Raw genomic sequence first — 23,357 nt, 5'->3', positions numbered from 1 at the left:
GCACTTAACTATTTACTTACCTGCAAAACTACTTTCTGAAAGCAATATCCACCATATCACCAAGTTCGCTATTTATACGTGTAACATGATTACATTACGTTCACAATATATTCACATCTTCAGAGGCATTTTATGCTGCAGTTTCAAATTATTCTGGATTTATTTTAGCTAAAGAAATGGCATTATAGCAGGTAAGTATCAAAACAGGCATCCATGGGAGCATGGACAATACCTTACTTCCACGGAACAAGTTGCAAATAACTTAATTTCAAATGCACTCCACAATTCACCCTGATGGGTATGGAGCTGAAGGGCTGTTTAACTGGTAACAAAGTCTGGGATAACTGTACCATCATGCAGAAATAGACTAAAATATTTAACTGAAGATTTGGAGTTATAAACAAATGCTGCGTTTTAGGTTTCCCAAATGTTTTCTTTCTTTTCTTTCACAGGAAACAAATCTAGGCAAATATTAAAACAGAGTAAACATTGGACCAATTCAAAACAACAATTTTCCGCAACTGCAAGATTCAAGAATAAGATGGAAGTCATGCATGTTTACTTGGAATAAAAATTAACCAGCTAAGAGTATCCTTTATTATGAAGTGTCTATGCAAAATTCTAACTACTACTTACTTAGAATGTAGAATGTAACTTTGCAAAATTAATCTTAAACACTTGAAAAGCAGCACTAAGTACAGTCAGTGCACTAAATATGACTGTCAGACTTCTGTATTAACAACTTTTCTTCACCCAAGTAGATATTATATATGCTGACTAAATTGTAACAACAACAGAAGTCCATAGTTGCTATCCCATTAAGCAACCTGAGTTGCCAAGTAATTAGAATATGTAAGTATTTGACAAAAGGAAGCTGAAAGCCAAAGTTTTTCATTGCCACAAAGAAGTCCTGTAGGAAAAACATCTAACAAACATACACATTCTTTCACATGTGTTATGAATATTGCTTACAATCAGAATAGTTCAGTGTTTAACATTTCCCCAACAAAGTTCTGACCTGTGCACACACTGCACTTAAACATACAAAACATGAACAAAGAGCCACCAATGAAGCTTCCAGGCCTGAAGCCAGCTCCATAATTTTCCAGCTAGTACTTTTATACAACCTGGAGGCCATTTACTGTAAAACTGGAGCAAGATGAGACAGATTTCAATCAAGATGCTTATTGTTTAAACAGACTTTTGACTGAGGAAAACAATACACATTGTACCAGGCATCTAGTATTTTAATAAGAAGTTTAAGAAACTGGTGATCTGAACAAATCCAAATGGATTACGAAAGACTGCTTTCTGCTTAAATCCCCTGACCCAAGTCCACCCACAGTAACTCTTCAGCTACAGCGTCTGCTTTCATCAAAAGATATCTAACAAAAACTACTGGTTTACATACTATAGACCCAAAGGTCAGAATCATGTTAGGGACACAGTGGGCATCACAATGAATAGGGACAAACAAGAATAGCTGGTTCTTACCTAAAGAACATATAAGCTACCGTATAAACAAACAAGAGTTTAATAATTCAGAAAGGGCTAGTGGGATGGGGGGAAGGAAACAAACACAAATACTCCATCAGTAAATAAAATTTTGAAAGTATTATAAAAATCAGGACTACATACAGAAGAGAAACAAAGCCTGAAGAGCCCGATTTTGACATTACATTGTCTTTTTCAGCTATTTTGTACTAGTAGATGTAGAAGAGGCACTTACTGGCTAACCTGCCACCAGCGTATCAATAAAACCGCATTCAGCAACACTAGTAAAAGCAGTGTGCTTCATATCATGTACCAAACCAAATTAATACAAATACTCTTTGATCTTATACAATGCTAAGCCCAAATCAGTGAGCCACCAGCCACTGTAGGAAAAAAAAAAAAAAAATAGGAACAGATTTTTAGTAGGGCCTCTTGTGACAGGGCAAGAGGTAATGGTTTTAAACTAAAAGAGGGAAGATTCAGACTAGATATGAGGAAGAAGTTTTTTACAATTAGGGTGCTGAAACCCTCAAATAGGTTGCCCAGAGAGGTGGTAGACGCCCCATCCCTGGAAACATTCAAGGGCAGGTGGGATGGGGCTCTGAGCAACCCGATCTAGTTGAAGATCTCCCTGCTCATTGCAGGGGGGGGTTGGACTAGGTGACCTTTAAAGCTTCCTTCCCGAACAATTCTATGATATTGTTTGGGAAAACCATTTTTAAATGGTAAACCTTAAATATATTTGACTCTTTAAATGTCAGTTTCTATTAACCAAGATATTAAGCTCCCCATCTGAACAGTTACAGAACAGCTCTACAGAGACTCATAGAATCATAGAACGGTGTGGGCTGGGAAGTACCTTAAGTGCATCTAGTTCCCACCTCCTGCCATGGGCAGGAAGAACACCTTCCACTACACCAGGTTGCTCAAGGCCCTGTCCAACCTGGCCTCATCTTTTTTTCCAAATAAACCCTATTAATTGAAAATACTAATTCATCTAACAATAAATCCTAATCTCTAGAAAAGTAAAGTGCGACCCAAAGAAAGATTTGGTGGAAAGACAGAACGATCAGACTTAAATTCCATATTCCTCATGTAAGAGGTAATAACCCAAAAAAGATCACTACCTCGGGTAATGACAAGCCTACTCAATGGCTACACTACAGAAAGCAGGCTTGTGAAATATTCATGAGAAAAACCCTAAAGACTTCAATTAAAAAACAGAATTTAGCCTGATATCAAAAGACAGGCAAGCTCACTAAGACAAGGTAATTTCTATGTCTCAGTTTACTGCATTATTACTATTAAAATTTTCCACTCCATGAGAGCCACTGACGCAAAAGGTCAGAGGCTACTGCTCACACCAAGGAAAAAGCTACTCAGAAGGCACTCTTGAGAGAAAAATCAGATCTATAAATAAGCTTTCGTCATATTAAGCAACAGATCCATTAACACATTTTCTCACATCAAAAAATACTGTTTCTACAGAAATTTCACTTACTGCTGCTTCAGTGTTTTACTCTTGCTTTAAACACAGGCCCTTTGAGTAAGGACAAGCTTTTCTAAGCAGAGGAACTTATTTTGGCTGCAAGTCTCAATGCCACCAAGATCTCAGGATTTAGACAGGTGGGTGAGTCCAAAATAGGTACCAAGTAGACAACTGAAACTGAAAGTTAAGTTTCTTCTTAGCCTTACGTGTACAAACTTCAAGTCAAACTTAACTCCAGTAGCTGAGGAAGAAAAAATGAAAATCATTAAGGCAAACATTAATTTTAGCTTCTTCAAAATATGTAGGGTATTTATCAAACACATTAGCAAAGGATTTTTCTAAGTTATTTATAAAAGCCTCATTCTTAATTGTCAGAAGATAAAAAACTGAAGAACTCAAGTATTTAAGGAACTTAGGTAAGATTTTTTAACTTGTGAGCAGTAACAATTTTCAGAAATTATATTAAAATATGGAATGTAGACTTGTTAAATCTGCTCTTTAATAGATTTTTTTCATTTCTACCTGTTAAACCCATGAAATGGGAGAAGCTAAGTACACAAATGGAGTATTGTATAAACAAGCACACCAGATGGATTTTAAGTCTTTCCATTAATACTTGAACAAAAATGGCATCTGCTAGGTCTGAGGCCTCATGAAACACTAAAACGGACAAAGACTGATGTCATTTTGCCTTTGCATATGAAGCACCTGAAAAGTGTTTTCACTTTCTTATCAGTCTTACTGGAAGAAAATTAAGTTATCAACAAAAACAGATAACGTAAAGAACAGACAAAAAATTCCTTATCAATTACTGTAGAAGAGAACAAATGTGGGAATGCTTGCAAGCAGTACCACAACACCTAAATTCGTACTGGAGACTTATGCATGTCTGACAGTACATTAAGGGACAAAAATTACTTATTCTGTTTGCAAGTTCACATGAAATATTAGCATGTTCTGAAGTACTTTGTGCAAGAATTAGATGATGGCAGAGTAAAATATTTAGTCTCCTAAAAATCTGTAACATAAGAAAAACATCACATTACCCTAAATATTCACAGTTCACACAGACCAAACTAAAAGTCAGAAATTAAATGTAACATTATAATGATTATTTGCTCCATTACTGAAAAATCACCTGAAGAAGCATCCTTGATACATATAAAAACATAATCCTAAAATGATCACAAAATAAATATTTACAATCCAAAAATACCTTCTTCCACAAATAGTTTTGGTTTACATATACAAACACATAATATGCTACAAAAAGACGGCTGAAGTTCTGCATTGACTTTTATGCAACGTCTTTTCATACTAAAAGCAGATATGACACTTAAAATAGTTTTTATACCTGGTGATGTAACTAAAAGCTAAAAGTAATTAATTTAGTTTCTGAAAACAAGACAATGTGAATATCTTAAGGCCTGTTAAGGAATTGCTATTGTTGCCTAAAGCATGAAATTTAGTATCTAAAACACTAAGGAAAACAAGAAATGCAAGATTTAAGTATGTGGCTACTGATACATATCACTGCAATCCTGCAAAAATACAAAAAGAATTAGTGCTACTGCCAAACTAAGACCACCCAGAAAGCCACAAACTGTATTTATAAACTGCTTGCTCAAAGGCTTAGCCTGTGTTGCTTTATGCACAGGAAGAAACTTGATCACTGAAGTAAAACAACTGCCAAGAAAGCAGGAATGTTTTGTCCAGTGGGTTTTGTGGGTTATTTTTCTTTTTCAGTTCTACATTTAACGTTCTGCCTTTCCGCAAGCTAGCTTTACCTTAAAAGACTTTTAAGGTATCAAACATGAACTACTTCCATAAGTATGTATGCTGGATTGCAATAAGGAGATAATTCATCTCTCTTATCCAAGCTCTACAAAAAAGCTTTAATAAAGCAGCTTAGCTTTATAGCAGTTTGTTAAGCAACAGAGGCTTTATTCATACAATCTCACAAAACTTCACCACCATCAGCTTCATTAAGTACACTAGGCTGTCAAGATAAAGAACAAACTTTTATTAAATGCAGAAAACAGACCAAATTTGAAAAGATCCTTGGAAATGTTTATTAATTTATTATTGTAAATCTGCCTTAGCTTAGTTTTGAATAAGGTATTTGCATTCAGTGAGAATTCAAACTTCTTACAGAACAGGGACTTGCAAGCATCATGGAATCAGAAAACAAAACAAAATCAATTCGGTCGCTTAAAAGCCACGTGCAAAAAACTATTCCTGAATTACAGAAGTCCACAGAAATCCAATAGTCTTGTTTCAAAAACATCTATTGCCCAGCTTGCAAGTGAATGTAGAAGTGAAGGATAAGATATACCTCAGTAAGCTCCACATAAAGAAACGGGAAGCTACATTTATGAGGTGCTCTAAAGGACAAAACTCTTAGAAGACAGAATAAACATGTCTGGGGTTTTTAGTTTTGTTTTGGTGGTGTGGGTTTTTTTTTTTCCCCAATGAAGTTTCCGGCATTCCTGAAGCTATGAACATGGCTGTTGTTTTGCGATGTGCTTTTTTAGTCCCTTGTTCTCATCTGTCTTACAGCTTTTGATCCAAGTACACGACAATCTCTGCTATTGAGGAAATTTCTACTGCTTTAGCAGCTGCCATTTTATGCTGATACTTTCACAAGTGATACTTCAGCAGCAGTACTTCTGTGTAAGAAAAACTAAAGGAAACCGAAACAACATCTAGAAATAGTTTTTGAAAAGATTAAAAGAAAAGTTAAGTACTTCACTGACAAAGTCAAACATGAAAGAACAGTAAGCATTCAGAAGCTGAAATAGATGAACTCACAAGAAACAGTTCCTCATATGCAAATTACACTTGAAAAGGGGGGAGTTTCCTAGGAGGTAAGAGGACAAGGATATCCAAAGATCTCAACTCCCTCTTTAAGCCATCAGCAAGAAGAGCTGTAAGCTGTAGACCAGTATCACAGCTGTTGTCCCATTAAGTAAAATATCCAATCCACCTGACACTATTTTCAGTGTTACTACAGAACCAAAGCTGTGCACCATAAAACTAAGACTGCAACTCACACATATTTTGGTAACGAAAACTATTATGAATACATAAAAACTATTTTAATAAACTAAATCCAAATCACTCTTTTCACTCTTCTAACTTGGTGACATAGTATGTGAATACAAGTGAATAGGTGAATAGAAGTCTTTCCTGGAGCTGGAATTATTTGGTAAAAAGGCTCTGACTGAGATTTAACAATGTAAATCTATGTAAGCCATTCACAACTGGACAGTAAGTGTTGCACAGTTTGATTAATGTGTTACTAGCACTCAGAAGTACTTTAATATTTGAGCTGCTGAAAAATTAAATATTGCTTCCAGTCACCATCAGCAAGCTCCTCTTTCAGCATGTCTACAAAATAAAAATCAGCAAAATATTGTAGGAAAATAAGTTTCCTGGTTAAGCCATTGTGAAATTAGAATATATCTATACTGAGCTGTAACAGCAGATTTCAACTAACTGACTTTTACAAAGCAAGGGAAAAACCACAGCCCATACGGAAGTGTTTATCAATACCTTATCTACTAGAGACCATACAACTAGGTTAATTAATTGCTCAGGTATCACTGAGCTGCCCATTGGATTAGCAATCAATGCAATCAAATTTTTCATGTACAAAATCACCATGAACAAGAATGTTTCAGGAAGAGAAATCCCCACACAGAAAACATTTTTATCATCTGTAACTGAACTGAGTAACTGGTAACTGCATTAAACGATTACAAGATGTTTTTCAAAAGTAGTTATACTGAAAAATCAAAGTTTAACAAGAAAAGATACAGACAGAAACTTTAAACGAAAAGCCCTGCAGCCTTATATGAGAGGTTCCAGTTCTGGTTGTTGTTGCACTTACCATTTATGTCCTTCTTTTAGACTGAACAGTAAAAAGGGATAGGATATAAGTGAAGGAAGCTTAATTTCAAAGCTTTTAAGAAACAAAAACAAGGATTAGAAACAATTATTATTTTCCTTCTAAATATATGGTTGGCAGAAGACTTTCATATGTTATAAGGATTATGCCAAAATAATTTATCAAGACCTGGTATGGTAAAAATTATCCACCAGTATAAAAACAAAATGCAATTTTCACCAAGAGGCAACTTTTGAACTCTTAAAAGAGAATTTTCCAGTGTATGTACAATGGTAATCTGAGACTAGAAGTATTTAACAGATGGAGTCTGTTCACAGTAAACAAATATTAGTCAGAACAAATTAAAAAAAAATAGTTGTGTAAGAAATCCTGCTAAATTGAAAGAGTATTTGATGTTTCATTTTGCAGTCTCCAGAAATGGTTTACAATTCCCTGCTGCAAAATGCAAAGCCTTTTTCAATTCCTATTCCCACTATACAACTAATTATAATGAACACCTATAAAATTGATAGGCCATGCTTGGAGTTACATAGCTGCCCTTATTAGAAACAGTTGCTAAAGAAAGTAAATACATCAGTTTCAATTTTGTTTCAATTCTTCCCCTTCGAAACTTCAAAGGACATTAGAAGTAAAACATGAGCCAACACATGACCAGAATACTAAGGACTAGTCTGAGGACTAGAGAAAACTTTTGTTTTTAGATCATTGTACATGCCACTTCAACTTCACATGACATAGAAAAACACCACCTGTACTGTGTATTTCCTTATATAACTTATAACTTTTGCTAGGGTTGTCACTGCACAGCTACATCTATATATTTTTGCAGTGTATTAATTAGCTCCAGATGAACACACTATTCCAGTAATGCAACTCAGTGGGAAAGCTAAATTCTCTCAAAGCATTCTTCCACCTTTACCCTTCCCCCAAAAGAATTTCACCATGTAAGTCACAAAAATTACACATAGTGTTTGAAGTGCTTTCCACTTGAACCATTCCTCTTCCCTTCTTCAACTACATTTTTGCCATGTCTAGCACACCAAGTTTCTATTCACACAGAGTTCGGCATTTAAAGATGCAGATAAGCACAAGGATGGCCAAACTGTGGCAAGCAATTCAAGCACAGAGGCTAAGTAACATTACCTTAAGACAGCTGAAAGAAGAAAACCAGTAGACTGCTGTGGCCAACATTATCTAGTTTTCCCCAGCACCCCAAGCTGCATGAGAGAGGCCACGATCTCCTGACAGCAATGGCATCTGAGGGACCTACTGCCCTCTCGAGCCTGTGGGTTGGCTCCCTTGCTTCCCCTTCCCACAGCTCTCTGTGGCAAGTAGCATGGGGTCTCACAGATCAGCCACAGGAGGATTTTGACAGGTAGCTTACAGTGTCACAAAGCCAGGCCACCCAAAAGATGCTACGTGAAGATATTACAGTGAAATTTCATATTTGGTACTAGAGAAATCACAACCACTTAAGTGCTATATCTAAGTTACATCAGACAACCATTACCTGCTATTTCACCAAGTATGTTTACTAATTATGTGAGAACACACTAAAGGACATGATGAATTTTGATCTTCATCACCCCAAAGAAAAGACATGTTGAAAGCAGTTTTCTTTCACAGTGTGAGCACGTATGGAAATAAATGTTTGTTTTCAGCAAAATCAACTGATAGCTGTTAGTAATATCAAAGGAGCAATTTTGCTTCCTCCCCCCCATCTTTACTAAGAACACTGAGGGGCAAAGGATGGGGAGGCAGGCAGGAGATGTGCTGCTGAGAACAGGAAATATTTTCTAACTTCTCTTAGGATGTCTCAGAATATAATCTTCTCAACTCTACAGAAAATGTTATGGTATAGAATGCAAAACACAAAATTAGAAAGTAGCTGAGAAACCAGCAGTTTATTTTTGATTTATGTATCAAGCTGTACCTGTGAAGGGGAGCAAAATTCCCTCTTGCAGACTACAGTGTTCTAAGAGAACATTGCGTGGATCACTTACTCATTGCTTCCTCACTAAGAATAGCTGTAACAGTAAAAGGTATTCTTCTCATATGAAACTAAAGCATTCACCATAGAGTGTGTTCATTTAACTGCTTTGGTTGGTAGGTAAAAAAAAAAAAAAAAAAAAAAAAAGAAATCATACCCTTGACCAGAATAGACCATCAAAATTTAGAAGCTGACTCCTCTGACACCACCACTTTGCTAGTTCTGCAAGGTGAGTCTTGAGAAGCAGAACACACCCAGATTACTAATATAAATGATGTAGAAATTATAGCAGAGGGCTATTTATTTTTTCTTTTCCCCTCCACATCTCTCATCTTTCGGTCTCATTTAGAAAAGATTTTGAGGTTTTCCTCATCTAATTTTAGAGTAGGGTCATAGGGGAGAGTGATTTTAGGCTCGATATGAAGTTAACACTGCCCATTTTGTTTCTGAAGTACATTATTGTTGAGCATAAACCAAAACAAGTAATTCAAACAAGCTTAACAGCCTGAACTGGTTTAAAATTTAAAACTTCAGTCAAACTAGGGCACCTCTTCATGGAAACATCATTCATTCCCATGACTTCCCACCTAGAAAAATTATTCATTTTACTGGAAAAATTCTTTTCTCAAATAACAAAGGCAAATTATTATGTGAACCCAAGTGAAGAAGTATTATATCACCAGATTGTAGGAATAACTACTCTACTAAATTTGTACCACTTCGCTCATGAGAATGATGGAATAGTGAAGGAAAAACAGTAAACAAGAAGGTGGCAGCTCAATAGCTAGTATATAAAAATACGACAATTTTAAAAAATTCTTTTAACAATTCAGACTCTTGCCATAGAATTTTACTTACATTGTCCATGAAATTTGGTTTGAATCCTCCCTCCTGCTGTCGTCGTAATTCCTCCTGTTCTCTCTGCCGCAGCATCTCTTCCTCACGACGTCGATGTTCTTCCTCATGTCTAGAATAGTTTTTGAAAACTGTGTCAACTTAGACTCTTGACCTGTTCAGGTCTGCACTCAGGAGATAAGATCAAGCATATACACAAAACTAGACATTCATTTTTTTAAGATAGTGTAAGGCACTAATCTACTCCACCTGATGGGTTTGAATATTATTGAAGTGTTTATCTTTTTTAACTGGAATATAGGTGTACATTCTATGCCTGTTGTTCTGCCTACATATTGGATAGCAGGCTAAAATATTCCACTTTGTAACAAGTCCCTATGGATTAAAACATTCCAATACTGCCAAAAGACGTATTTTTAACCCTTGAGAGGTGTTTGTGTTTCGTCTAAACTCAATCAGCATGATGATACTATGTCTATTTTCTTAAATTTTAGCAGAGGCATGAAAACAAGTATTTGTATGAATCAATCCTGAAGGAAAAATTATTTGCAACATACCAGAATATCAAGTGAAAATACCCCTAAAAAATCTCATTACGGACTTTAAATTTGCAATGCTACTATTCCACATGCCCATTAATCTCAGAAGCATGTCTGTATGTACTACAGCTATGCTTCAATTACGAGGTTAAAATAAACACTATGAAACAAAAGAAAAAAAATCACATTTAAGATATTCTACACTATTTATTAAGCTCATAAATTTACAACAGAACTAGGAGAGCTGAAATAAAAAACTTCAGAAATACTTGAAACCATTCTTTTATAGTAGTCAAAGTGATCACTTTTCAAGAACATTAAAAGAATCATCACATACTATGCTTTCAAAAGCAACTTCTTAGCAGCAGAAACATTTTTATTTGACATCAAAAGCAAGCTCTACAAGCTAGAGGATCTACGTTAATGCAAGTCTACAGCAGCTGCATGCCACACCTTTGCACAGTAGAAAACAAAATACCTCAATTGTATCTGCTTGCGTTTTTGAAGCTCTTGATTTCGAAGTTCTTCCAAACGCCTCAATTCTTCTTGACGTCGCATGAGATCTAACAGGATTAAAAATGCAATAAAGATAAAAGCTGCCACTCAACAATGTGGCAAAACATAAAAATCGCTATTACTGTCAGATTACAGTTCTAACATTCCATTTTTAAGAAATTTCTCAACACATTTAACTAGCTTCTTCCCATAAAGCTAAGTCTATTAGTATATGAAAAAACACACTGGATCCACGGCTCAGAAACACAAAAAGGTACAGGCAAAGCCTCCACAGCAGGTTACAGAAACAGAAATCTGAAGTCTTCAAACAAAGGAAAGGAAAAAAAAACTTTAAACCTCTTCATCACATCCTGGTTTTACATCTAGGGCAAGGCATCAATTTTCTCACAATGCTGTGTACCTCTAAAGTCACACTAACAAGAAAACTAGTAAATATATATGGGCTTACACTCTCCACTATCTACTGCAGACCACTGCATGGCATGCATCAGAAAGAAATGATAGGAACTTCAGGTGCATGTAATCCAAGCTTGCATAGATTTATCACATGACTCTGCTGAAAGCAATTTATAAATGACTAATCTTTTAATGCTACCGGAAAGGAACAGCTGTATCCTCTACAAAAACACTTAAAATACGTGTAAAAAAGCAGGGTGCAACTAATAGTAATTACTTTTTCTGTACTAGTTTCTGACCAGTCACATTACTGACTTCAGCCTGGAAATGTGTGTTTTATTCAATGAATATTAATTGTATCTTTTGTTAGAAAGCAGCTCCTTGCCTTTTCTGTCTTCACAGGGTATTTGCCACATGACATTATTTATAGACACCATGAGAAATATTCGCCTATACCACCTATGATATGCCTTTAGTTCAATTACTCGCGCATTTGTCTATGCATTTCTTCACTGTATTAAAGCATCCTTTTATAGCTACACAAATCGCTTTCCTCAAACTTGCATCAGCATATATTATTACTTATACATTATAACTTTTTGTGAGGGTGGTGAGGCACCGGAATGGGTTGCCCAAGGAAGTTGTGGATGCTCTATACCTGGCAGCGTCCAAGGCCAGGTTGGACAGAGCCTTGGGCAACATGGTTTAGTGCAATATGTCCCTGCCCATGGCAGGGGGGTTGGAACTAGATGATCTTAAGGTCCTTTCCAACCCTAGCTATTCTGTGATTCTATGATTCAAACTTAGCTCTTCACTTTAATACCCAAAACAACTACAATGACCAGTACATTTCATCAAAATGGCATGGATTTGTTTCCTTTTCTACTAAAGATTATCAGATTTTTACTCTCACAGCATTCTTATTGACATTAGAAATCCTTTCTCAAGCACATTTTGCGGGCTTGCTTTTCCAATCTCTTCTGCAAAATTAATGTATTTCACACTTCAACAGAATATGATTACATTGAAGATTCATTCAAATCACAAAGTCTGAGGGCAGCTTCATTCCAACTGTGCTTGCCATAGAAGGCTTCGCCACTGTTATCCTGACACGAGTGCCACAAGCACGTTTGTTTTGGTGGTGGGGTTTCTTTTGTTGTTGCTGGTTTTGTTTGTTAGTTTTCAAGTAACCTTGAGATTATTTCAAAGTACAAGTTCACTATGTTCTTTCAAAATTAACCTTTAGGTTGTCTCAGGGTATTACTGAGATCAAGAACTGACCCCTTCTATTCTCAATATTGTCCCCTGTGGGGAAAAAATGTTTCCTTTCTGGTTCTTTGTTCTTTCAAATTTATGCAGCTTTCCCTTTTTCTTGGGTTAATACACTGGCACAAGATCCCCTACTTTCTCTCTACCACTAATTGCTACAAATTTGTCATGCTCCCCCTTATTCTTGAGGTAGAGTCCTACTCTTAGGGGTTTTTTCCACGGCACAGTTCTTATTACTTTTCCTGAAAGTATTAGCATTTTAAAGTTCAACATATCGATTTATGATCTGGTACCATTTGACAATGGCAGATTCCTGGCACAAAGCCTTACTAGCCAGATGAAAATATACATCTACAGGTTTCGGCTGTGCAGAGAGCCATTCATATTAAAAGATCTGCAACAATGGTTAATTCTGGACTGACATGTTGGGACATGGGCCCCTTCTCTGAATAGAAAAAAACTGCACTAAAGAAGCTAGGAGTGTGGGGGGGGAAGCATTATAATTAGCTTCTGCACTTTCCTTTGCTTCAAACAGGGCCAAGGTCTTCATTTTATCCTCAACCTTCTGCACAGCAGACGGCAGAAGGTGAAAGCATACTCTCACCTCTGAAGTTAATCCTACAAGCAAGAATTCCAATCCCAAAAAGATTGTTGTTTTAGCTGCTGATTTTTCAGGTTCTGAAAATGGAAAACAAACGGCCAGCTTTCATAAAACCAATAAAGAATGAAGCATCTGACTAAAATCAGTCATGTTTTCCAATATTTTCATAAACTATTTAACCACCATTATGAGAGAAAATTTACAAAAGTCTGAAGCATACCACTAATATGTAGATCAGAAACATCATGCCAATTTACTTACACATGGAAACACGTACTCTGCTTTACAAATTACTTCTGACTCAAATCTGTCAAAACATGACACTTAAAAATGAAACATTACACGTATCAGAAGAATGAAGCCTACCTTCAGCATTAATACCACACCACGAGAAAAACAACCACTTAAGCGAACATGTTCTAGTTCAAGTCCTGCTAACTCTCATAAAGCAACTTCTATAAAGCCCTCACCCGCAGGAGCAGATGCACTGTAGTCAGCTCACCCTTCTCATCTTCTTTTTAACTCCTGACAATTAATACATTGCATTTCATATTTCAGAATAACTACTTCAATACACCTTTAAATCTGTGCTTTGTGCACCAGGCATACAGAAATAATAATTCTAGGTTCTGACATCTCAAAAGTATCAACTGCATCTTTCTTAAAAACCCTGTGATACAATCTCATAATTAATATTCTTGGCATGGTCTGAACTTATACCCAGAGACACTGTTCAGACCAGCAAGACTTACAAGCAGCTCATGTCTGAAAATAAATACAAGGGAAAAAAAATCCACCTTCATTTCCTACACACTAAAACTGGAGAGTTGACAAGATTAAAACAGAAGGAATATTTAGTTACCCCTAGAGCTTAGCAAACCAAACATCTGTAGGTGAATAACCAGAAATTTAGTTATCCGAACAAAATTCCAAGTCATTTGGTACCAAAGAGAAGTACTCTGATATTAAAAAAAGGAGGGAAAAAAAATTCCACATTCTTCCTATGCTAACAAAGAGCATGTTTCTTCACTGGAATACTAGCACCAAAAGTATTCACGCTCTAGTGGCTCTTTAACAGAGGCACTAATTCTCTTCCTCTTCTGTATAAAAGTGGAGCTTAACAGATATGCAAAAAAAAAAAAAAAAAAAGGGAAGAGTATTTTTTTCTTCACATTGTTCTTAAAGGAAACCCTAATATCCATGAATCACACCTAAGCTGTTCTCTCGTGTTCTGCCATCAAGGCCTTTTCTATCTTAATGAACAGGCCACTGTCAGCTTGTCTCAGTGTAAAACATGATTAAGGCACAATTTAAGAAAAAGCCATCCCTAAGCCGGCTGTCAAGTACAGGCAACAGTTGGATAAATTCTGAAAAACCTGAGGAGTGTAAGTTCTAGTGTAAGTTAGTATTTGTCACTGTTAGGTATTAACAATTAGTTAAGTCAATGGTAAATTTATCCAACCTGTATTTTCAGCACTGAACCATCTTTACCAATATCGAACTTACGATCAAAATTTAAAATGTGTCTAATTGAAAGGGGGGGGCCTGTACTGTGTATTAGAGGCATTGCTGTTAGATCACATTAACATCCACATTCCTTACCTGTAAGATATAACTATCCTTAACATGCAAACCAAATGCTTAAACATTTTTTACTTGGAAAATAAACCAAGGAGCAACTTGACAGTTGCCATTTCAGGTGCTACAATAACTATTTAGCATTTCAAAACAGTTTTTTATTTTACTATGCTCTGTATTTTACCTTTATATAAGATCTTTTTTACCACACTAAAAGCATTTAGGTGCTTTAATGCCAACAACCTAGTGAATACACTAATTCAGCTCATTGAGAGATTTTCAACATGACATTCAAGTCAGCAGAAAAAATTAAGATAAACCAGTCTCACACAGGGAAGTCAGACTACCAACAAAAATGTCATTTCTTAAGAGTAAGCATTAAGTAAAGCCAAATAATTGCAGCAGACAGCTTTTATGAGTTACCTGGGTTTAAGTTTTGAAATGCATCCACTACAAGTTCAAATCCTTTTATTCAGGCTATCAAGCTAATTACTGTCTTATAATCTAACACTCTTAGGGGTAAGATTTTTTTTTTTAGGTAGTCATGATCTCCCTTAAGATTAAAAAAAAAAACCAAAAAAAACCCAAACAAAACAAAAACAAAAAAACCAACACAAATCTTCAGTGTTTCATTCATGCAACAAACCTTGAGATCCTTCCTGACAGCTCTGCAGTGTATTTTAAACTTTAACCACTCAAAGTCTTGCAATTTAGCAATAACACAGAGGGAACTGAAAATCAAGCAGTAGTTCAATACTGCTGAATTGGAAAGCAGTGCTTGCATGTCCACAGCATTTCAGGAAAAATGTGCTTTGGGTAGAAGGTTAACAAGCAGAAAATAGCAGATACCTGCCCTGTTACTCTGCCCAAGAAACACAAGCTTCACCCAGCTCCATTCCTAAAGGCAGAGCTTGAAAGCAATTCCCAGAAAACTTCTCCCCCCCAACACTAGCAGAAGATTCGATGCCCAAACAATTACAAAAGAGGGGATATATGATCTCAAAATTTCAAGAACGACTGAAATTCATGGCAACTGTGAGTTATTTTAAGTTGTTACATACATATAATACTATGCACACATCAGACTTCTCAGCTGGGTCTCAAAGGGAAAAAGAAATAGCATTAGCTACTGGAACATTTGAAATTATACCTGAGGTGCACGGAACAGCCAAGAGAAGTATGAGCTATCCTTTTATTTTTTCCTGCATATAGCCCATAAACAGTACTTGGTCCTATCGAGCAACACCAAAAATGGAAAGTAATTTTACTGATAGGTGTGAAACTACCAATTTCTTTAAATTACTTACATCATATAAATCTAAGTGAAGAAATCAGACCCAGACAATCGCCTCTTTCTCAGTTTTCTAACCCATCTCTACAAATCATCAAGGAGCATGTGCAAGGAGATATATGACTTCCTTTTTCTCAGTTCAAAGCATTTAATTAAAGAGCATCTAACAAAATATCTAAGTTTAACATACAGCTCAATATACTACACAAAGAAAATCTGTGACAAAACAAAATTAATACTAGTAGATTATCTGATTTTACCTTGCCTCATCAGCATTAGCTGATGCTCATGTCTAGCTGCTTCCATTTCTGCCTCTAGTTTCTCTTTGGCTTCTCTAATGTTCCTGTCAACCTGTTCACGCTGTTGCTTTTCCATCTCATCAAGAGCCTTCCACCGTGAAGCATACTCAAACTCAAATGTTCCAGGCTGAGCAAAACGTGGAGGCTGTTCTCTTTCCCTAATAAAAATTTTGCAGTTAAAATGTACAGAAGGACACATTTAGATCAACAGCTGTAACAGCCAAAGAATCTATAAACGATCACTTCAAGTGTAGGTCTGACTTTAAATCAACCTGTCAGATGACTACATTCTAAACCAGTAAAAGCTTAATTCAGCTGGAATTCTCCAAATAAGGATCTCTTCAATTTATGTAGTTTTAAGGTAAAAATTCATGCCTACATCAATACAAAATACATACTAAGATGCAATGCTAGATTAACTGTGTTCAGCTTTCTAAAGCAAGCAGTCAATTCATAAAACCAGTTATTTAAATAAAGCTTACCAGGCAGCTCAGAGTATTAGCCAGAATCTCTAACCATTAAAAGGTGCCAACGTTTTATTTCACATTCTAATACTAATATTGCAATGAACAATGACACATTTTTTAAAAGTGGTATTCTACAGCATCATCAAAACAGGCCTTTTACCTTCAAGCAACATGACTTCTAAATGGTAATCAAACTTCAGTATTAAAAATTAACATTATCAGATGAGGTAGAAGCTAAGTCACCCAATGATCAAGACTCACTTCCTCATGCCATACTCAAGGTTTTATCTGAACTGTGGAAGCTGCCAAGATTTACGCACCACTGACTTTACAAACAGTTAAGGGGCTATTCAGAGAACATAAAATTCGTGGGTATACAAATCTCTGGAGGATTAGACCACACCCCTAATCCATAAAGGACTTCTTGCTTTGCTGACAACAAGCTCCAACTGATTTCAGTGTAGGCTGGGTATCTATCTACTTCAGTAAATACACAGAATGTTATATCAACAAGTCTGAATGATTAGAAAATACTGGCAAAATCCTATTTAATCATTTGACACAAAATAGTACAACATACTTCCTGCTACGCAGACTCAATACTGAAAATTAGCATACCGTTTACCGAGGTAACTAAGTACATTAATCACATTTTATAAAATAAACCTAAACACAACTTACTTGTGATACTGTTGGGTTTTTTGCATTAGCTTCTCTGGGAGCCCATCTTCATCATCAAACTGCTCCATTGGCTCTACAACAACAGGTCGAGGTGTTCTGGAAGACATTTTCAATTTAATAATTGAATCATAAATGAGGAAATTAAACTTATTTTATATTTTGAGGAAACACTTCAGAAAGCTAATGTTATCTGTAATTCTCGTCTTCCAAGTTCTTCTTAAATCATAGAATTTAAATGAATCGTGATTTTAAGAATTATCTTTTAAAACAATTGTTTCTATACCCAAAACCAGCTCTTCTGCCTAGAAACCACAATTTACTTGCTGCAGTTCTGTTTGCTACAAAGTAGAGATTTTAAAAAAATCTCAAAACCACCTACAAACAATTATAAGATATTTAGGAAAGAACTACCTTTTTGTTTTCACCAGTGAAGCAACACACGGGGCCACGATCATGTTGGGAAAGCACCAAATGAACCCAAAACAGAGCAACGCGACCTATTCTTATTTCCACAGAATATTAAAAATTACATTTCAAAGTTACTCTACAATTGAAAACAGCTTGATAATCTGGCATTAATATTCCAGTGATAATGAGAAAAATCCTTCTGTTTAAGTTATTTAAAACCCATTCTTTGAATAATCATACTCTCACAAATCGGAATCCTAATTTATCTATGAAAATACCTTCCTTGAATTCTTATTATCTGTAGCAATCAGAAGTATTAGCAGTATTAGCAGTACTGCCAAGGACAACAGTATAAGGATCCTGAACCGTGTAAAAGGACTCTGCATGAGTCTTAGGAGCATAGCCTATAACACACGGTAAGAAAAGAGCTAGAAACACTATTTTCAAAATGCCAGTGCTTATTTATTGTGTTCCAAACCTTTATTTTACTTCACAGATCTTTTTGCAGAAAAAAAGAATCAATATATTTTTAGAACATCAACATCTGAAAAAGAAAACTTTGGGCATAGCATGCAGATTAAAAAGATGAAGCCTGGAATCACAGAACACAAGTCAGCAGCTGTTTCTCCTGATGTTATCTGCATGGCAATTGCTGGCAGTTGTTATTTAAATGCAGCTCAACTGTGGTGTTAACGAATTATGATGTAACACAAGATTTTTGAATCTCTAATGTTTCCAATGCCTAGTTTTGATATATTTAGACCACGAATTTAAATATTTTCTTCTGATCAGGCAAACAGTTTTCAGCTAAAAATATAAAGTTTTAGATTCTGAAGCAAAACATCAAAGTATCATGGCAGCAGATTCATGCTAATTATCTTTGCAACTGCGTCATCAGGAGCACGCTGGCCACCTAAGCAAGGGAAAGATCAAATGCTTTTTATTCACCCAGGCCACTGTTAGATGGTCATTTCAACTGAAGTAATCTATCCAGCTGGTAAAACAAGAATACCATCCCTCATATCCTAGCTTCTTTTTCCCTGCCACATCTCTCATGCCAAGAATAGCATTCATGTAACACTGAACTAGATCAGTTCCCTTGTTTGGCTCACCATGCTTCTGTACAAATACTAATGCCAAGGAAACCCAGGGGATAAGAACAAATTGCTGGCACCTACTTATAAGAGTAAAGGCATATTCAGATTCAATTTACTATGTAGCCACCAGGTCAGCTCAGTGGCACACAAGATTTATGAGGTTATCATGAGAAAGAGGAGTTCCAGACACTCTCCCCTTCTGTGATCTCCTGGCAACATTTTCCCCTGCCTTATCCTTTGCTGGACCCGTGACAGCACCCATGTTAACAGGCACCTTCATGTACAAAAACGAACCCGACAAAAACAGCTGAATACTTTTCTGTTGTTTTATCAAGCACAAATGGCTTATGGAAGTATCAAAGAGTTCTCACGTGGGTAAAAGATCAACAGCACAGCCAGGGCAGGAAAAGAAAACGACCTACCAGTTCCCCAGTTTGATGGCAGTGAGCTTCCACCCTGTGAAACCACAGCTTTATTTTCCCAAATGAGAATCAGAAAATAATATTTATTTTTAAATACAGAATATCTCTTATTTCACACAGTCTTTGAGAAAGGAGTTGAAAATGTCACAAATGAATGTGTTAAAGCACAGCAGTTAACAACTCTCTCCAGTTAACAACTCTCTCCAGCATGTACAGAAATAAGAGATGCAAGAAAAGCACTGTAATTTGCGAGCCTGCTTGCCCTTGAAACAGAAAGTTTCCAGAGATCACTGCCATAAACTTCTGCATAATCTAAGACTTCAATCTAAGTCTTCATTTACAAAAAAACCCCACCAGCGTACTTCTGCCTTTCAAGCCACAAATAACACTTCTGTGATAAATGCAGGGACACCTCCTTTAGTTTACAGAAGTACCAGCAATGCACTGCGTGTGCCGTTTAGCAGCTAGTTACTGGGATCAGGAAGAGCACAATCAATGAAAATAAGTCTCACCAGAAAAAAGCCCTACTCTACAGAGAAGTAATACTGTATATAAAGGAAAAGCAAAACATTTCTATCAGACCCTCATATGGTAATTACAAGTCTCATAAACGGTAAGCAAAAAAAGATGGTTTCCCTTACACACACACACACCAAAAAAAAAAAACCAAAACCAGGAGCATTTGGTATATTCATGTAGAACACCTCAATTTCTCACCTCATGGCTTTCATAATTTAAAAATAAAAATAAGTTCTTAAAAATAAGAACTAAGGAATAGCCATGAATACAGTTTTCTTTCACATCAGAAATACATACACCAATTCAAACAAAAGCCTGTGAACTTACGTTGTTAGCAAGAATGCCCCATCACTGCATCTTTCTAGAGCTTTCCGTGCTGGAGGTTTTGCTGCAAACTCTACGAAACCTTTTCCTGTAGCTCTGCCACGATCATCTACTACAACAACAGCTCTTTCCACTGGCCCAAATTGAGAGAATGCTTGTTCCAGCAGCTCATTAGAAACCACAGGTGAAAGATTCTTGACTGTTAGGGCAGCTCCATGTGTAGCAAATCGAATTCGAAGTGGTCTGCTCTTCAAAATAGTACCATCAAGTTCCGCCTTTGCTATTTCAGCCAGTGTCCTAGATTCCTTTTTCAAGATAGAAAATATTTGATGTATCTTATTTTCAAAGACAAAAGATAGCACTTTTGTGTCAGTGACCCATCCCCCACCCCCGAAAAGTAGTTAAGGGGTTTTTTTCCTGAACTAGCATCAGGGTCACTCAACTTCCCCCACCCACCAAGAGAAAGACAAAGTTGCTGTCCACCGAAGTAAAAGAGGGGAAAAAAAAAAAAAAAAAAAAAAGGAAAAGGGAAAAAAAAGGCAAGTCAGGCCCTATGATTTATTCTTAAAAAAAAACCCTTAAAAAAAAAACCCAACACACACGATAGACACAAATTACTGTAACATTAGAGTACCAGACTTAATTTCTCCTTATGATGGATACATTTGTGCTGCTCCGTAAAGGCTTTCAGTAGAGTTGAAAGCTTGATGATTTTTCATATAACTACTCAAATGTTGATATTCTCCATCCTTGCCTCCACATAGTAGGAAACAACATTTTCAAAGAACACACTACAGGATCTAAGGTGGTTTTGTTCCGGTTTTTGTTTTGTTTTTAAATAACAAAAATATCACACTTTCTCATTACCACTGTTAGATGAACTCTTAATGGACGTCCAATTCGAATTTCACCAACAAATGATGAAATTACCTCTGTTCATGTATTCATTATTCTCACATTTACGGGTTTTCTGCACCCACATCCAAGATACAGTCTGCATCAGCAACTGCCTTTTTTGTCATTTCAGAGATTTTCGCATAGCTTCATACCTGCATTTCCTTACATTTAAATTCTTCTTTAGATCATAGCCATTTTCTCCAGAGTTCAACTGACTAAATTGTTTAAAAAAATAACATATTCCCTAAACATAACAGAAAAGCTGTATATACAAAAGCTGTAACTACCCTATATCACATACAAAACTGAGTAGTAACATATAAATATATCACACTTCCTCCAAAAAATTGCTATTTCAGGATGGGGGATTCTCAGGGTAAAAGATGCATGGCAGAATGCCACAAGCACTTATCTTTCAGATGACGACCAAAAAGAAAAAAATATCCTAACCAGTAAAATATATAGAAAAATCGTAAGTAGAGACACCCAAAGCACTCTAAAGCTATTCCTAAAATGATATAAATCCGTGGATTCTAGACATGGCAGACATGAAAACTAATCCTGCACGTTAAAGTGACAGTTAAGTACAGTATCATAAGCTTTTCACGATTCCTTTTTTTGCACGCTTAACTTGAACATAGCGATCAAACGTCCTATTACCCTCAAAAAATCTTGTCTTATCTGGACACAAGTAATTCAAACAACCCAAGGTCCCATTTCTGTGCAATTCTGAGATTACATGTTCTGATTCCACGATGTGTGAGCAGTGGTATTTCGAAACAATCCTGTCCAGTCTTTAAAATTAACTGTGTTTTCATAGACAAAACCTATACCCATAATGAACTGTACAGGCTGAAATTTGCTTCTGCACGAAGAAGGATTCCCCCCCCCCCCCAAAGTATAATAAATTCTCCCAATTAAATTAAGAAACTCTTTATACAGGTATTACACGACGAAAGCGGACCGTGCAACCGTATCTTCCGTTCACCGAAGCGGCACAGGCTGCAGGAGTACCCGTGTAACAGCACGTAAACGGTAACCGCGGAGGAGCCCTTAAACCAGCCGAGTACCGCGCAGTGAGGTGGGAACTCGAACGCGAGGGGCTGGGAAGGCTGCACACAATGCAGGCCTCGGGCTTGGATATACGGAGGCAAATAGGGGAGGGGGAAGAAGGAAGAGGAAGCGAGGGAACAGCGCTAGCAGCAAGGAGAAAGAGAATGAAGGACACTCGCTGTCTTTTTTTTTTTTTACCGTCGCCCGCCAAGGAAAGGCGGGGAGCGGCGGGGGAAGAACAAGGGGCAGAATTCTCCCGCTCGCAAAGGCAGCCCCTGGGTTACGGGGCAGCCACAGCGGCTCGCGCGAATCCTCACCAGGCGAATGAAGCCAAAGCCACGGTCCCGATTGATGAAGACCTCGCTAGGCTCCCCATAGCGCTCGAAGAGGCGCTTGAAATCTTCCTCTGTGATATCGGTAGGCAGATTCCCCACGAACAGCCTGCAGCGTTGCGTGTAGCTCTTCTCGCCAGGTTTGAGGAAGCTTTTGATATCGATGGTGAACCCAACCTCCTGCTCTTCATCTCCACCTTCTTTGCTCGGCACTAGCGCCATGGCCGCCGCTGCCTCACTCTCAGTTTCTAGGCCCCGCAATCCCTTCAGGTTGCCGCTGCCGCCACCACCCCCCACCATGCCCAGCGGCGCCGCTGGGGAGCTATTCTCGATCCGCACTTGCTTCAAGTTCCTATTCGCTGCCATATTCAGACCTCTCTCCCTCCTCACTGGCTTTCTCAGGGAACGCGGAGCCCGCTCCGGCCACCACCGCCCCCGACCCTCAGCCAGTTCAAAATGGCGCCGCCGCCAACCTCGGCGAGTTGTAACGTCCCTGAGGCACGCCCCGCCCACCGCCGTGCGCGTCGCTCTCCCGGCCGCGGCTCGCTGTGGGCGTGGGGAGGGGTTTGTGCGTGCGTCCTTCTGTGTGGCTGTAGGGCCGCAGGGGCTTGCTGTGGTGTCTCCCTGTTCCCTTTTGGTTCCGGCATAGAGATGGCCGTGCTTCAAGTCGGGAGAGATCGGTCTCTGCATCTGCCGCGTACCAGCGGGCTGCACTGCCTGAGCACGGCCCAGAAGCTCCCCTGCTAGCTCGGCTCCCTCGGTGTCTGGCCCGCCCGCAACCATATTGTATTAGAGTAGAGGTCTCGGAAGCGTTCAGATCCCGCACACTCTGCCACAGTCCGTTCCCCAGGCGGGGGGACCTGGCTGGGGTCTCCCTTGAGGGCAGGGCAGGCGGGCGGGTCCCTGGTGTGTCTGGTCGGCTGAGGCGGC

General features: G+C 37.7%; 1 protein-coding gene across 23 annotated transcripts in view; it reads right to left on the bottom strand.

Annotated features, from left to right (window-relative positions):
• Positions 1–22,947, bottom strand: part of PSPC1 (paraspeckle component 1) — a 69,959-nt gene extending 47,012 nt beyond the window's left edge. For 22 of the 23 annotated variants that reach the window (XR_003990067.1, XR_003990077.1, XR_004389879.1 and 19 more), the window contains exons 1-6: positions 22,413–22,947; positions 20,149–20,450; positions 17,376–17,471; positions 16,189–16,385; positions 10,756–10,840; positions 9,742–9,850 (exon numbers count right to left, since the gene is read on the bottom strand). Coding sequence is in view for 4 of the 23 variants with exons in the window: in XM_030476510.1 (XP_030332370.1) it covers positions 9,742–9,850; positions 10,756–10,840; positions 16,189–16,385; positions 17,376–17,471; positions 20,149–20,450; positions 22,413–22,793 (1,170 nt within the window). In the remaining 19 variants the exon portion in view is untranslated. Of the gene's footprint in view, positions 1–5,389; positions 8,309–9,741; positions 9,851–10,755; positions 10,841–16,188; positions 16,386–17,375; positions 17,472–20,148; positions 20,451–22,412 lie in introns of those variants that run through there. The other variant, XM_030476512.1, reaches the window with a different exon arrangement.
• Between the last annotated feature and the right edge of the window lie 410 nt (positions 22,948–23,357).

Source organism: Strigops habroptila, chromosome 2, assembly GCF_004027225.2.
Source record: "Strigops habroptila isolate Jane chromosome 2, bStrHab1.2.pri, whole genome shotgun sequence".
Lineage (NCBI taxonomy): Eukaryota > Metazoa > Chordata > Aves > Psittaciformes > Psittacidae > Strigops > Strigops habroptila.
The sequence above is the reverse complement of the archived record's forward strand: the minus strand, read 5'-3'. Positions and strand labels throughout refer to the sequence as shown.